Genomic DNA, 15,403 nt, shown 5'->3' with positions numbered 1-15,403 from the left:
TGCGAGAGAAAAAATCATCTTCGAAACATATGAGCAACCAAATAGATAACGACACTTCGTGCGTACAACTGATATCAATACTCCGTACGACTGCCTTCTAACTGCCCCAAAGAGAGTTGTTCAAGTAGAAATATATTTCCCCGTGAGGGGCTGTGAGGATATATTGCGCGCGTCCGAAATTCCGAAAGTACTTTATGTTGAATACGTTTTGTGATCGTTGTTGCTAGCGAACAGATCGAAACATTGCGGTACAGGCTAAAACGCTCACACAAATGTATAATGATGTTTATCAGCCTGTATTCATGGTGAAAATATGTAGGCTGAGCCGTTCTCAGTCCAGCTGCGAGGTTACCTGTGTTGATGGCGCGCTTGTAGTCCTCCGCCAGGAACATCTCCTCGGGTGTGGACGCGCGCGGACGCCGCCGATGCCACGGGAACTCTTCTCGCTGCGGAAAACGATAATCAGAGTTACTTTGTACAGGTTAAGTAAAAATAAGTGCATGCTAATTAATTAATTGATTCGTCATATCGAGAAATATGATGATGCGCTTGTAAGACTTTTCTTTAACATTTTCTATTACCGATTTAGTATTACTTATAGCTTGACCACAACCGCTGTACCCCACCGCTGGGGCCCCACCTCGGCGCGCTAAGAAAGAGTATGAGTTCACACGAGATTGTAAGTGTCGGACGAATCTCATGATATCATTTGACAGTTTCAAGGTGGAACTGCAGTTGTATACAATTCTAAAATTATTGAAATTCTCTATTTAATCGTTTTTTACTTTATACGTCAATCATTAAAATGGATATTTTATATTAAATAAGTATACATGAATGATTCATTTAATTATTTTCGTTCATAGTATTTGTGAAACCTGTGATCGAAAGACAAATAACCGTGATATTATAAGAACACAATATTGAAATTAAATAAAATTGATACTCGATGCAATGGTGTTGGCGTCGTTTTATAAAAGTGGTTAAGGAAAGCAAAAATGACAATTCAATATATTTTTCAAAAAGCAGTAAAGGTTATTCTGACATAGATTCTGTTTCATCTTCCTTTTCGCCATCAGAACTGGAGTCGGAGACGTTTTGTAAATTTATTATAAAAGGTTCGATAATGTCATCGAACTTACTATCATTATCCCAGTAACTGTTTTCAATTTTTTGGATATGGTATTCACATCTCTGCCATTTTTCTGATGTGAACTCCGAAAATAATTTGTTCAATATGCTTATCTTTTCATCTAGTGAAGAATTGATATGGTTTTGCGCTACGTTGTTTTTAATATCAGCCCATACCAACTCTATGGGATTTAAATCGTGATGGTACGGCGGTAAACGGAGAACAGTATGGCCATAGGCTTGCAGTAGTTCGTCAATTCTGTACAGGGGTTCTTTTTGTGTATTATTGATAAGAAGATGCAGTTCAGCTTTTCGCATGGTTTGTGAAAATTCAACATTGTGGAGCCGCAACCAGTCCTGCATTTCAGTTTTGAGGCTGGCTATGGTCGGCTTCTTCTCAACCTGAACGCTGTGGTAACAGCGTTGTCTATTACTATTACAGAATTCGGCAGTAACTTACCTTTTAATTTTTCATCCACCCACTTGTAAAATGTAGGCCCGTTCATGTCTCCATGATAGTCGCCGGTCTTAGCATCTGATTTGAATATCGTCACTGCACCATCAACCAAGCCATTTCGACACCCAGCCAGCCAGCGTGAAGAATCACCAAACTTCGTCCCTTCCCAATATCAGCGTGAATTCCGGGTTCAGACGATGACTGCCAATATTTACTCGCGTTATGGCTAGCGTTAATATAAGTTTTATCTATACGGATATATATGTTGCGGTATTGCATTCTATAACTTCGGATTTGTGTCAGGTATTTTTTCCTCCACATTGTAATATTAGGCTGCTCTATAAGGAGATGTCTCTTTGATTTGCATTTTTTGAAACTGTAACCCATTGAGAGTAAAAGCTTCCTAAGATATTCTCGTCCACAATCCAATATTCCATCTTGTCTCAACTTTGGTAGTAACTTACGGAATGTTGGAATTTGTTTTTTGAAATCCTAAAACTGATGAATTTTTCTTCTGATAATTCCTAAATCAAAATCATCAATAACATATTTTTCCTTTATAGCCTTTAGTTTTTTTGGAGAATTAAATTTTAATCGCCCTAAATTTTCAGTGGATGAATTACCCGCTTTTACTATATTTCTTACGGTTTTTTCGCAGTATCCCGTAGCATCCGCTACAAGTTTCGCAATGTTTGCATCACTTTTAAATTCAAAACTTTCTTTGTCTGGTTTTCTTATCTTAAATTACTCGGCCACCTTAAAAATTATGTTCTTCACATCACAAGATAGCGCTCGACCCATCTTGGAATATTTACCTCATGTGCATCTGACACACACAGTCCGAAACAAATGACACTAGCTGCCGCCGTAAGCGTTGATGGCCGACTGACACATCGTGTCGGCCGGTTCCCTCCCCCCCTCGCCGCGCACATACCTAAGGCGCGGTATAACGGTTACGGTCAAGCTATAGTCCTGTATAAGGACGCCTTGGTGTTCTAATTCATCCCTTATCGAGAAACAGCCCGACTGTTTCTCGATAAGGGATGAATTAGAATAGTCATAGCGGAGACAATTGGAATATGTAATGAGACATCGGTAAATGTTGCCAAATGCATTATTACATCGTACATTAATATTAGAATTAGGCTCGCACATGTCGGTGTTTTCGAACTGTGAGCTGGCAATTTAATAAAAAAGGCTCTCTTATGTAGAATAGTGCGGTCGGGTCGCTCTCGCTCTGCGCTCGGCGCTTGTACGCGCGGTCCGATACTAATTAATTAGTTGCTGTATTAGGGTCACTCTGTTTTACTAAATAAATCAAGCCACCGGCCACACACAGAGCTTATTAAATGAATACATTGTATGTCATGCAGGGTGGTGACGATTATTCATATTTAATTAATTATTGAATATCCGATACGATCATATGGTTAAAGCGGGACCCTCTACCGTTTTAACGTACGAATCAACTAAATGACAACGACTCAATCAAACAAATTAATATTATGAGCTCGGTTTTATCATGAGCGTTCGTTTGTAAAATAGTTAATTATTCGTCGAGACAGTTCACATCGAGAGTTGCCGTTCGCAGCACCGTGAAGAGCATCGTTTAATCCAAGGCAAGCCACAACAAGTTGTGTTAAATAATTCCGGCTGGTGATGACCGCTATCCATCGCGGGTCGGTCGCGGCGCTCGCACCCTGCACGGCGGCGGCGGCGGCGGCGGACGGATATCTCTTTATTAGGGAGGCGCGTTATGAATTATTTACAACCAAATACATACGTATGAATTTGGCGCCGAGTTCATTGTTTACACTATGAGCTGTTGACTCAACTCACTCGATATACTACAGAATAAGATTCAATAAATGATTTTAATATTCAGAATCAGAATCAAAATGCTTTATTTGTAAATATAGGTCAAATTACAACAGAGTGTAAGATGTTACAGATAGGTAGATCCTCTATGCTTAGCCAAAGGGCGTACAAATATATTTAATTAACGCATGCATAACAATATAAGTTTCAATTTTCAAGGAATACAAGTTTTCAATTAATGTTAAATAGATTAAATTACATGTCAATTAATGCAAACAAAATTGAGTCAATCGTCAAGGTAGGTGTGATGATGTACAATTTTCTGAGGCAGTAATTATAGAATTGTCTTCCAGATAGTCTTTTAGTGAGTAATAACATTTATTTATCAGTATTCTTAATAGTTCTCTTTTGAAATTGTCCAGATTCAGCGTTTTTATTTTTTCAGGTAGTTTGTTAAATATTTTTGTGGCGATAGAGAAGGTACTTTTATTCATTAGTGCAGTTTTGCCGTAAGTTACTTCGAGTTCTGACTTATTTTTATCGCGTAATTTTCTGTAGTAGCTTTTAGTAGCTATTTTGTATAAGGAAATGTTAGATTTGACAAACATATTTGTTTCGTAGATGTACAGCGATAGGAAGGTAATCATTTTTAGACGTATAAAGAACGGTTGACAACTATAAATGCTTTTTAGGCCACACATAGCGAATTACCCCAGTATATTACTCCATATCTCAGTGTTGATGCAACATAGCCATGATAGGCTGTTAGTACGCATTGTAGGCTTACTATTTTTGATAGTTTATAGAGAACATAGGTAAATTTATTAAGTTTTTTACATATTTCGTCTGTCTGGGATCTCCAAGTCAAATTGTTGTCTATATTAATACCAAGAAATTTCGTAGCAATGGTTGATTCTATTTTCGTCCCTAAATGGTTAATGTCAAAGATTTTATTTGGGATCCTTTGATAAAAATTCATAATTTTAGTCTTTTCTAAGTTTATAATTAATTATTGTCAAACCATGATATAATTCTGTTTATTGTGTCATTTATTTTGTTTTCATATGTATTGGGATCATCACTTTTTATTACTACAGTGCTATCATCGGTGAAGAGTACCATAGGGTGGTTTATTTGCCCCGAAAGGTCATTTATATAAAGCAAAAAAATAAGGGGTCCCAGCACGCTACCCTGGGGAACGCCGTATTTAATTATCTCGCTACTAGAGCGGTATTTTTTCTCGTAAGTGTTATTTGAACATATTTGTGTGATTTCTACATATTGCTTTCTGTTCGTTAAGTACGATTGGATGAGTTCAAGTATATTTCCTCTGATACCGTATTTTTCAAGTTTGTGTAGTAGTATAGGATAATCCACATAATCAAACGCCTTAGTAAGGTCCATATAGATAGCAAATACAGGATTTCTCTTATCTATGTTTGACAGAATAGGGAAAAGCAGGTCGTGTATAGACATATTGATTGTTTTCTGCTTAAGAAATCCCTTTGGTTCCTGTACTAATATGTTTGATTTCTCAATGTTCACGTAAAAGTGGACAATAGATACATTGTTACTGTTTGCGTCACAAAATATATTAGAAAGTATTCGTTACCTCATGCAGTTTGGCGAAACAGTTTGAATTAAAGAAATGTATCACTTTTGGTCAATAAATCAATAAAAAAATAATATTCATGAATTTGTTGACGCTGACTTGCGGGTTCGCTCAAGAACTATGTGGTAACAAAAATGTGGACGACCGTAGGGGTAGGGTGCGCAATCTGCTCTCGTCTAACTTTATAAGGTTTGAACTTGTGGTTGGAGACAAGTTAGCACGCTAGTATTCAAAGTAAATACGATTAGTGCCATCAACCTCCCGCAGTGGAGTCCGCGCCCGCGCACTCCTACGTGCACCATTACGTAGGTAGTTATCATGCATGCGATGACTAACATACTATGAACAAAAAGTGTTACAGCATTATTTTAGTGGCAAAGGAGAGTTGTGGCATTTTTCCTTGTCATAAAAGTCCTGTTCATTCAATTACAAGGGTTCTTTCAGATCATTGGTTCTCGTAGGTCAAACAAATGTACTATCGGTTGTTCCTTTTTAGATTAAAATGATATATTTCAATAATGACGAGACCTTTCCCACGTGATGCGACTCACGTTGAATCCGAGATATTAATAAGGACTTCCCTCAAATTCTCTGAACTACTAATTAATTATCGTACGTTTGAGCATAATGTTGGCGCTGACGTATAACCGTGAGCGGCGCGCCTCAACAGACGGAATCGTAAATGTCAACTTCGAACACATTTGGATTGTGCACTATTCATGTGTGCGTCAGTCACTACTGCCTGTTAACTAGCCGTAGCTTGACAACCGACGAATCGAGCCTGAAATTCTGTTTGAATCTTAGTCATTAAGTCTAAGATAGATAATTTGAAGATGTTGTTGCATTAGAAATGTCTACAGAAAACGATTTAATATAATAAATATGCTTTGTTAAGTAATTGTACGCGACCGACCCGCGGAACATAATACGCCGCAAACTATCGCATTATTAAATCTGATCAACGAAATATTTGGAGCGTGTTATTGAAACAAGCGCGGCGCGGTGCGGCTCGGCGCGGTGCGGCTCGGCGCGGTGCGGCTCGGCGCGGTGCGGCTCGGCGCGTTGCGTCTCGGCGCGGTATTATAATATACGATACCTGACATTAGTACCGCACCTATCATTAGAAGATAGAAATGGGGATGCAGGCAGTTTTTAGTGGCTCCTGTATAATACAAACAATAATTGTTGGCAGTGACTACTTAAAAGACGCTAACTTCATTTTTGCTCTTCTATCAGAATGGATATCCTATATCCTAGCCCACGTTCAGTTTTAACAAAAAGATTAATATTTTGTCGGTCATAAAGTTCTCTAAAAACAGAATAGTCAATTACCGGTTCTTTAAGACAACTTAAATTTTCTTCCCAACCGTCATTTTGTTCAACATAATTGCGAAAATAACGAAGCAATGAACAATAAGTGCCATTTTGCATCTGAAAAGCTATAAGCAGATCGGCCGGGCGGCGAGAAACTAATTAAGAACATTGTGCAAACATACTTCGACAAAAGCATTTTGTATATTATGAATTCAAAGAATTCAATTAAAATGTCTCAATTTCTTGCGACTAATATTGCGAGAAGCAAAAAAGAATCAGTCACGTGCGAGTCGGATTCATTAAAATAAAACCCAATATATAGTCGTGAGTTCCATACAAATGATAATAAAATAACCAAATTTGCCAAAAATCTAATTTATAGTCACAAGTTTTTCTTTTCATTATTTTTTTTAGCGTTCTTATAAATACCTCATCAGAACAAATTTCAACTTTAAGCTATTAGATATATGGATCATGAGATAACAGGGGCATTGGACATAGGGGTATTAGTTATTGGTTATGGAACAATGAAATTACCTTCTTGATAATATTGCACACTCCGTCCATTAGAGATCAGTCATCAACGATCTGTGTTTGTAGTGGTAGTGATGAGTGTGGGCGGGGAGCTTCACTCGTGAGTCACCGACACCCACAGCTGCACTTTACGAGACCTTTGGCGCTTTAGTAGTTCACATAGCTCAGCAAACATACGCGATGCAGAACAGTCAAGTTTAGTGTTGATTAGTCCACAACATTCATGAGGAACACGAACGTGCATGTGAGCGAGTGTTGCTAAACGACTTGCCTTAAAGTCCGACAAGATTACATGGATAAGTTTAGTGGAATATGTATATGTTTGTGTTTTACTGAATAATCCGATTTAGGCAACATGAGGCCTTTACAACCATTCGACCCCGCACCATAACTCGCTGGAGGCTTACTACAAACATACACCAGTGGGTAGTCAATATGAACGTGTTTGAGTCTTAAAAAAATATTTATCTTCCAAGTAGTTACTTCCCAGAAGCCCTCCGGTGTCGGAATACCTACCTGTTGTGGCAAAAAAACAGGTGCAAATCATAGTTGTAGCAAGTCCAAGACTCATTAGCATGCAAGGAGCAAACACAGATGAACCGCTCTTCATCTGCATTTGGGGAGCGTAACGACTCCCTAACTGCAAATGCTGTGTGAATTTAAAAAGCCGGCCGACCCGCGCCGCGTCCCGCCGTCTCCCGCGATTTCTCCAAGACTCTCTGAATTGTGATATTGTTCAGTATTTTTGTGGGACACAAACCGCTAAAAGGTTCAGGCCGACGCAGGGCGCCCGATAAAAAGGACATTTCTCGGGAAATCAAGGCCGCGCTCACACTGCTAGACCAATGTTTTTGAACAGTTTTAATAAAACATATAAAACTTTTAGAATCTTAAAAAATGGTCGGATCAATGGTATACAATGACACTTAAACCTTGAGAAGGAGTTGGCCACTAAAATATTTTTAACGAAATTTCGATCCTTTAGACGCCAGGCATTAGGTAGGTGGTAGCCGACACATGTCGTCATTATGTCAGTATTATGTCTTCTCAAGTATGCAGGTAGATAATATTAATTGTCTGTTTACCGCGCTGTATGTCTGCCTCCTAACATGTTGTACGAACGCAATTCTTTTATCCTTACTCTGTAAATGTTTCGCTATGTAGTGTTGTGCGAACAAATTGTGCCGTTTCTTTTTCTTTTATCAAATTTTCCTAGATAAAACAGTTTTATATTTGTAGACATTACGGTAGGAGTAACAAATTTTTAAGTAAGATAAGGCAGACATGCTACCTTACTGGCTTAGTGGCCTATTGTAAAACTGATAGGGACTTCTATGATTAACTTATATAATATAATAATTTATAATATTCATATTATTACATCCCAGTAGCAAACTTTCTACTTTAAAGGGATCTGTCGTGTTTGAGGTGACTGAAGTTCACTCGCCGGTAGCGGGAGTGTCACAAAATTTGTAACTGTAATCACCGGCTATCATTATCTCACGAAAAACTCTGTAAAACACCGTAATTAAAGCGGACTCGTCTGCGCCCGAGTGAAATATGAGAAGCGTCGAGGACCGCGTGTCTAATAAATACAGCGCAGAACCATTTGCAAATTCAACACAAATACGTATCAACTCGAGAATAGACAGTACGGATACAACTTCAGTTTCCAGAGAGAGCTTAATGTAGAGCAAAGAACATTATGTAATTTAATTCATGATATTACGAGTAAACAGCAACCTGTCTTTATTTGAAAGCCGCAATACAGAGTACCTGCTGTTACCTCTTAATATTATATTATGGTAGCTTTAGAAGCGCAGTAATACCTCAATACAAGGCATACAGCGTCTTTCTTCAAATACTACTTATGGTAGAGTGGACGACTACGGGACATATAGGTACCTGAAGCAATATTGTGAAAACGGCTTGCTAATAATATGACAGGCGACTTATCAATGCAAAAGTATACTTATCAAAGTGACTTGTGTATTGTGTGAAATGTGTATTGATATACACATTTCACATTTTGTTTAGTATTTCAAAATATTTTTTTATTTATTCTGTCACTATATTTGTTTATAATTTATTGTTTACGGTATCAGTCTCCAGTGCATATTTATGTTTGTCCAAATGTAATGCTACCAAGCAATGATAAATTGTCGTCCACTTTTGACATGATGCCTCGTGTTTTATCTCCCGCTTTCGGCAGGGCCCAGGGGCCGTGCGCCTCACCCTTTATACCACCGAAACTCGCCGACTTGTTAGCGCCATACTTCTGGCATTTGTTTGTATACTTACACGACCACGCATTCGTACAATTTTAACGGTATTATCTTCATTCATTAAAACAGGCTAATATTTAAAGACTAAATACAAAGTTTATGTAACTATATATTTAGTTTTTAAATATTGCGATCACTGCGCACGACTTGTCTGTGCACAATTAGCAAGTTCAAACTGACAAAGCGTTATTACATGGTACATGCCGATGTGTATTTCCGTTTCATTAAGCGGAATGTTCTCATTCCGAATTAGTTTAATTATACCATAATAGTCACTTGACGTGATTAAGAGTGAGCGGTACTACAATAGTCACGCCGGTAAGGTTCCCTGCATGTGTTCGCTAGTTTGTGTTAGATTCGTGTGCAGCGACGAGCGCGTGTGTGTAGCGCTGTGAATAAACCCTCTTTGCCAGGCTCCTATTCAATCGCATTCTCTTCTATCACGGTAAAACGAGCTTAATACAGATCTCTACGGGAAACGGTACGTTTGAGTGATTAGATCACTACAAGCTGGAGCGCGCGCTTGTATGTGGATGTTTCGATAACATACTTCAGTTATCAGTTAACCTAATTTTAACAAAAAAAAGTAATAGCAAAATATCTCCGTAAATAAGCCACAGAAACCCACCTTTCATAGCTACCGAAATACAACGGCAAAAGCGAGTAATAAGTGAAGGTAAGGGGGTTTTAAATATTAAAGTACTCTTATGTCACTCGAGGCCCGAAATAAAAGGAAAACGGTGTTCTACTGTGAACTTGCAATTCTAATTTAAAATAATTGTCACTCTGCTAATTAACTTAAATTAAATATTTTTGGACTATTTAAAACTCACTTCTTTTTCTGATAGGTACTACTTGCAGTTTTACGGTGCTACGGTAATACAGTGCTACGGCGTAGCAAGTGGATATAACTGGAAACATCTCCATAAATACAAGAGGCGAGGCTTATAACCGTTTTTGTGTGACGTATCCACTGAACCTTTGTGAGCTGTCGAACCACAAAGCGTATACTTTGTAAAAAGTACAATACCGAGTTTTACGCAATAAAATAACGGAGTATTGAACGCCCCCGCGCCGTACCGGGATTACCGCACTTCAACATGTTTGGGGCTTTGTAAGCCTTTATAACACAGGCAGAACATTTGTATCACGCGTTGATGATTATTATTGAGTAACACAAATTAACGTTGACAAATGTTAGAGAAAAGGGATTATGTTTTTTCTGTATAATGTTTAAATGGAAAATGTAGGTAGCACGTACTTAAAAAAGTGTAAATAAAAACAGTCTACAGGCGAGTTCTGCACTGGGACGCTACACTCGCGCACAAAGGTGTTACAAGTGTTAAGTGGGGAGAAGAGGCGGCGCGCGAACCAAAATATTCTACTAGATTTGTGCTTTGAAGTTGTTTTCTGCATCACCATGAAGTTTGCTGAGTGACCTGGGTGTGGCACACAATGTTTATATTAACGCGAGAAATTGTTAAATAGAAGTATCGTATCAGTTAGCAGATATTAAATTATTTTGTTACATATAACGTCATTTTTTACTTTTCTCTTTTTGTTCGTTTTTTAAACACTGATACGTCGACCATCGTATGAGATACCGGCGCAAGTATATTCATGGTTTTCCTTTTTGCATAACGATGAAGCAACAACGTTCTGTCAACAAAGTTGTAGTGCTGTCAGTAACGCCGCAGTTTAATACAACATTGCAGTGTAAGTTGACAGTACCAAAGACAAAGCCTTTCAGCAGCCGGCCTTCCTCAGCTCTCGCGTGAAGCGTGTGAGTAACAAAGCTTCGCGCGAAAACTACTAATTACATGCGACATGCGCGCCCCCCCTCTCGTGCCACCCCGTTACAACACACAGCGGGGGGGGGGGCGGACACAGCTGATAACATTTTTATGTGTTCCCTCGGACATGAAGTTAACCTGCGTACTAAGTAACGTGGTACATTAACTGCTGCCGTTACGTCATTGTCTCTGAACTCATAGTCATAAAAACCCGGGTGAAGGTGTGTTAGGTCTACGATCACGGACTGGAACATATGCTTGTATTAAAGTTTGATAAATTTGCTGTGTACTTCAGAATAATTTTGGATGTTCCTTGTCGATGCGGAGTCTCTCGGAATACGTACCTGCGTGCGGCGCATGATGACGAAGGAGTCGGTGTGCAGCGCGCCGCCGAGCGGCACCTGCACCGACACGCGCAGCCCCTGCGACAGAGAGGTATGTTGTGGTGACGTGTACTTACAACTTTATTGTAAAAACAGAAACGGTGGATAAGCTTTAACTGCATAAGTGAATCGATCACAGGTTAAGCTACGCTTGATGCGGTTGATGGGTGACCATCTTTGTCATAACGAGTTCGTCCGTGTTTCGGAAGGCACGTTAAATTGTAGGTCTCGTCTGTTATTCATACATCTTTGACAGTTGTTACAGGTAGTGAGAAGCTTGGAGGACTGACAAGCAGTCTAACTAAAGGGTATCGTGTTGCCCAGGTAACTGGGTTGGGGAGGTCAGATGGTCGCTCCTTGTAAAAAACTGGTGTTTAGCTGCATCCGGTTAGACTGGAAGCCGATCCCAACATAGTTGGGAAAAGAAAATGATGACAAAATTATCATTGTCGACCTGTAGCGGGTGGAGAACAGACTTCACTGCACTCAAATGTACAAAGAGGGGTCTCTTTGACGACGACGACGCCTCGAAGACGAAATGGGAACAGGGATTATATAAAGAAAACAATCCAACACCTTTCTAGTACAAACTAAGTAAGAGTCTGATAAAATTAAATTCTCCTAAGATTTACCGGTTAAACTGTACCAGAGTAACAGGTATACGGCTTTCGAGTAAGATACATTGAGTTGAAACGGTACGAAATCGAAATCTACGTGAATTGAAAAGTGCGCCCAATTAGTTAAATTATACACAGGTTAAAGCTTCTTGAACATATTTTTTAATTGTAACTAAGTAGCGGCTTTTCCTTTTATTTAAGAGGTTTTCAACGAGTTCATTAATGTAATAAACTTTACACAGAGCGCTTATATTTTTCGTTAATTAACAAAAGTGATGTCTCATTTATTCAAATAACATAATTATAAAGGAACGTAGATAGAACAATGCTTTCCCATTGGGATTGGATCTATGTTTTTCTCCTCATTCATAAAACTTTTTTCGCTAAAGTAAGTTGCATGGTTGGCCTTTTGAAAATAATAATATCAAATTATTCTACAAAATCAATATCAAGCTAACATTTGTAGTTGATAAAATGTGTGGCATCCTACGTGGTATTCAGAAAAAGGCGAAAGGGATTGTATCCTGAGTCGAGAGAGGGCGCGCTGAGCCTCGCCTAACACACTAATACATATCTTTGAAAAGGCTCGGAATTACATCGCAAGAAATGTAGACACGTCACGTATGTGTGTGAATACCGTATACACTCACACAACGATACAGAAGTCTTCATTGAAAGCCGAGAAAAGCTAATTTTAAGGTTGGTTTTATTTATTTTCCATTCATGAGATACATTCGTGAGCGCGAGAAATGACTTCATGTTGTATTTCTATTCCACGCAAATTGCACGTCGTGTAGATAATGACAGAGGCCTCGTAGCGATCACGGTTGCGTTTCGGAGTTTCTAATTTGCGGGCACTGAAGTCACTTTATCTTTATTTACTTCTTACAGCTGTAGGTTCATTTAACGCTCTACGTTCGTTAATTTTAATTCTGAAAATTTATGTGAAAGTCATTTTTTATCAGAGGCCGTCAATTAGCGACATAGTGAGTGCCGCGGCTAATGTAAAAACAGAAAATAATAATTAATAAGTGAACTCTTCATCAGCTGATTACTTTCCCGACCATCTGCTGCGGCTCCCACTCTCGGCTTACAACTGTTCAAAAGTTACTACGAGTATGTCTGACGAAACAAATGACAAACTGAATACATAAATGTTAGGAGCCTGCATGAGGTAAGTATGCACGTAGCATTTAGCACGGTAACACGGCGATAAGTGTGCATTATACACAATCTGACAGCTTTGTTTCCATCATTCGAGTGGGGTCCAAATAAACATACAACATAGTATCTGCCACGGCACCCACTGAAGACGAAGAGAGCATATTTTTATAAAATACAAGCCGCTTGCTGAAAGATAAGCCTTGGAGTTATTTATGCCCTCGCAGTGTCTCAAAATACAATGTAAGATAATAACTATGTAATGATAATCCTAAAATAAAAATGACATAATTGTTTAAATTAGCTTAGGTTTATAATGTGCGACGAGACCGCCAACGCGTTCTACAACAGACGTGAAAGCAATTCTATTCCAATCATAAAATGTAGTGTAATTGATAACAGCTATTGATCCCTTGACGACACTCATCTCGAGCGCGCATTGCCGCGTGATAATCAATTCGTCTCGCACAAAGGGCCCGCAGCGGAACATTCATCAATCGCATCTTATTACATTACATAGATTGATTAATCTGTCTCGTACACGGCTCAGTTATCGCTAACGTCGTAAGTAGCTCTTGTGACATGGTTCACTACAGCTAAAGCGTAATCGCCAGTGACATAAACTACAAATTGTCGAGATCAAGATACGGAAAAACGAAAGTCACGTTCAGCGCCACCCCCTTGCCACAGCATCGCGCCGCGCGCCGCTGTGATTTAGAAACATGTGCGACACTTTGACACCGGCCGTCAATAGTTTAGAGAGTTCTCAAGACATATGATGACACATTGCGGGACTCGCGAGACTGATCACCCACAAGTCGGCGGGATTTAAATAAATTGCAGCTTCACCGGCAGGCCGCACGCCCCCGCCATGCGCCCCCGCGCCCCCGCACCCACGCCTCGAGGCTCGCGTGTTCATGAAAAAGCGCGCTTTTTCAAGAGGTTCGGTAACGACCCGCAACATTAGGGACTGTTTGACAATAAATGACAGTCGAATAAGTTCGCCTTACATCTTACCGTCATTAGTACTATTCTAGGGTTTACTTTAAACTACTTGTAAATAGTACAGTATGAGTTGGGCTTGAAACAAGTAGGTATTTTATGTAAGTACTGTTTATTGTATGCACCCTGAAGGTTTTTCAGATAAATTTCTGACGGCAATATATTATTATTAAAGATTTTACTTAACGGTTCCATAAGTATTTTAGAATACAACAGAAAAATAAGGAATTTTGTTCAGTGAGGTGGATTATATGGACTGAACACAAAACAGTATTTATTTCAAGGAGAAAACATAAAGCGAACATGAAAAAGGAAAATGAAATTTGATACTTCTTAGAAAGGATTACTGTCGTCGAAATGTATGTTGAATGGAGTTTGTGTCGCAATACGATACGCTTCACAAAAGCCCTTCGGTTGGATAGCCCACTGATATCTGTTAAAAGGCATTTAACTATATTCACATCAACTCGGCTCCTGTCGCATAAACATAAAAAAAACCTATATTATTTGTGACAATCAAGGCTAAGCAGTTTTTTGTTATGAATTATAAGGTATTTTAATAACATTTATTATTTTCACCGAGTCTTAGTCTGCCCTCTTTATCAACCCCGTGATGAGCAGCTTTCATCATCTTTTGCAATTGCAGTAGGCAAGTAGTAAGTGTAGATAGAATAAATTTTGCAGATACTATGTTTCGACGACCTCCGTGGTCGAGTGGCGTACACACCGGTTTCAAGGTGTAGCTAGCTCTGAGGTCCCGGGTTCGATCCCCGGTCGGTTCAATGTAAAAATTCACATTTCTACATTGTCTCGGGTCTGGGTGTTTGTGGTACCTTCGTTGTATCTGAATTCCATAACACAAGTGCTTTAGCAACTTACTTTGGGTTCAGAACAATGTATGTGATGTTGTCCGCAATTATTTAATTATTTATAATAAAAAACTAAACTATAGTTGAGATTACTACCACATTCAGTTTAATCATAATAATAATAAATAATCACAGTACAGGTGAGCTCAGCACTAGTGTCATGGTTAGGGGAGTTCCAGGTAAAAACGTGTAATTAAGGGATTTTTTGTGGGTTGTGTGTGTGCGTCGCACCGCGCCGCGTCGAGCCGCGCCGAGCGAGGTGGTAGTGATGCCGCAGAACTGCCGGAGCAGCCGGAGCCGGCCCCAGATTACGTAGTAATCTGGCCGCTTCAATGACACCTGACCTCGTTTGACGCGCCTCCCAACATCACTTTGACGAAGCTAAGCTAAAGATAGCCTCTGGTGAATATCTTAAACTATTTTGTGG

At 39.2% G+C, this 15,403-nt stretch overlaps 1 protein-coding gene across 1 annotated transcript in view; it reads right to left on the bottom strand.

Annotated features, from left to right (window-relative positions):
* The window catches only part of LOC113498826, a 61,435-nt gene that overhangs the window by 23,685 nt on the left and 22,347 nt on the right, over positions 1-15,403 (bottom strand). Inside the window, exons 13-14 of the mRNA XM_026878968.1 lie at positions 11,289-11,366; positions 353-446 (exon numbers count right to left, since the gene is read on the bottom strand). Coding sequence (XP_026734769.1) covers positions 353-446; positions 11,289-11,366 — 172 coding nt within the window. The remainder of the gene's footprint in view (positions 1-352; positions 447-11,288; positions 11,367-15,403) is intronic.

This window comes from Trichoplusia ni, chromosome 11 (assembly GCF_003590095.1).
Source record: "Trichoplusia ni isolate ovarian cell line Hi5 chromosome 11, tn1, whole genome shotgun sequence".
Taxonomy (NCBI): Eukaryota; Metazoa; Arthropoda; class Insecta; order Lepidoptera; family Noctuidae; genus Trichoplusia; species Trichoplusia ni.
The sequence above is the reverse complement of the archived record's forward strand: the minus strand, read 5'-3'. Positions and strand labels throughout refer to the sequence as shown.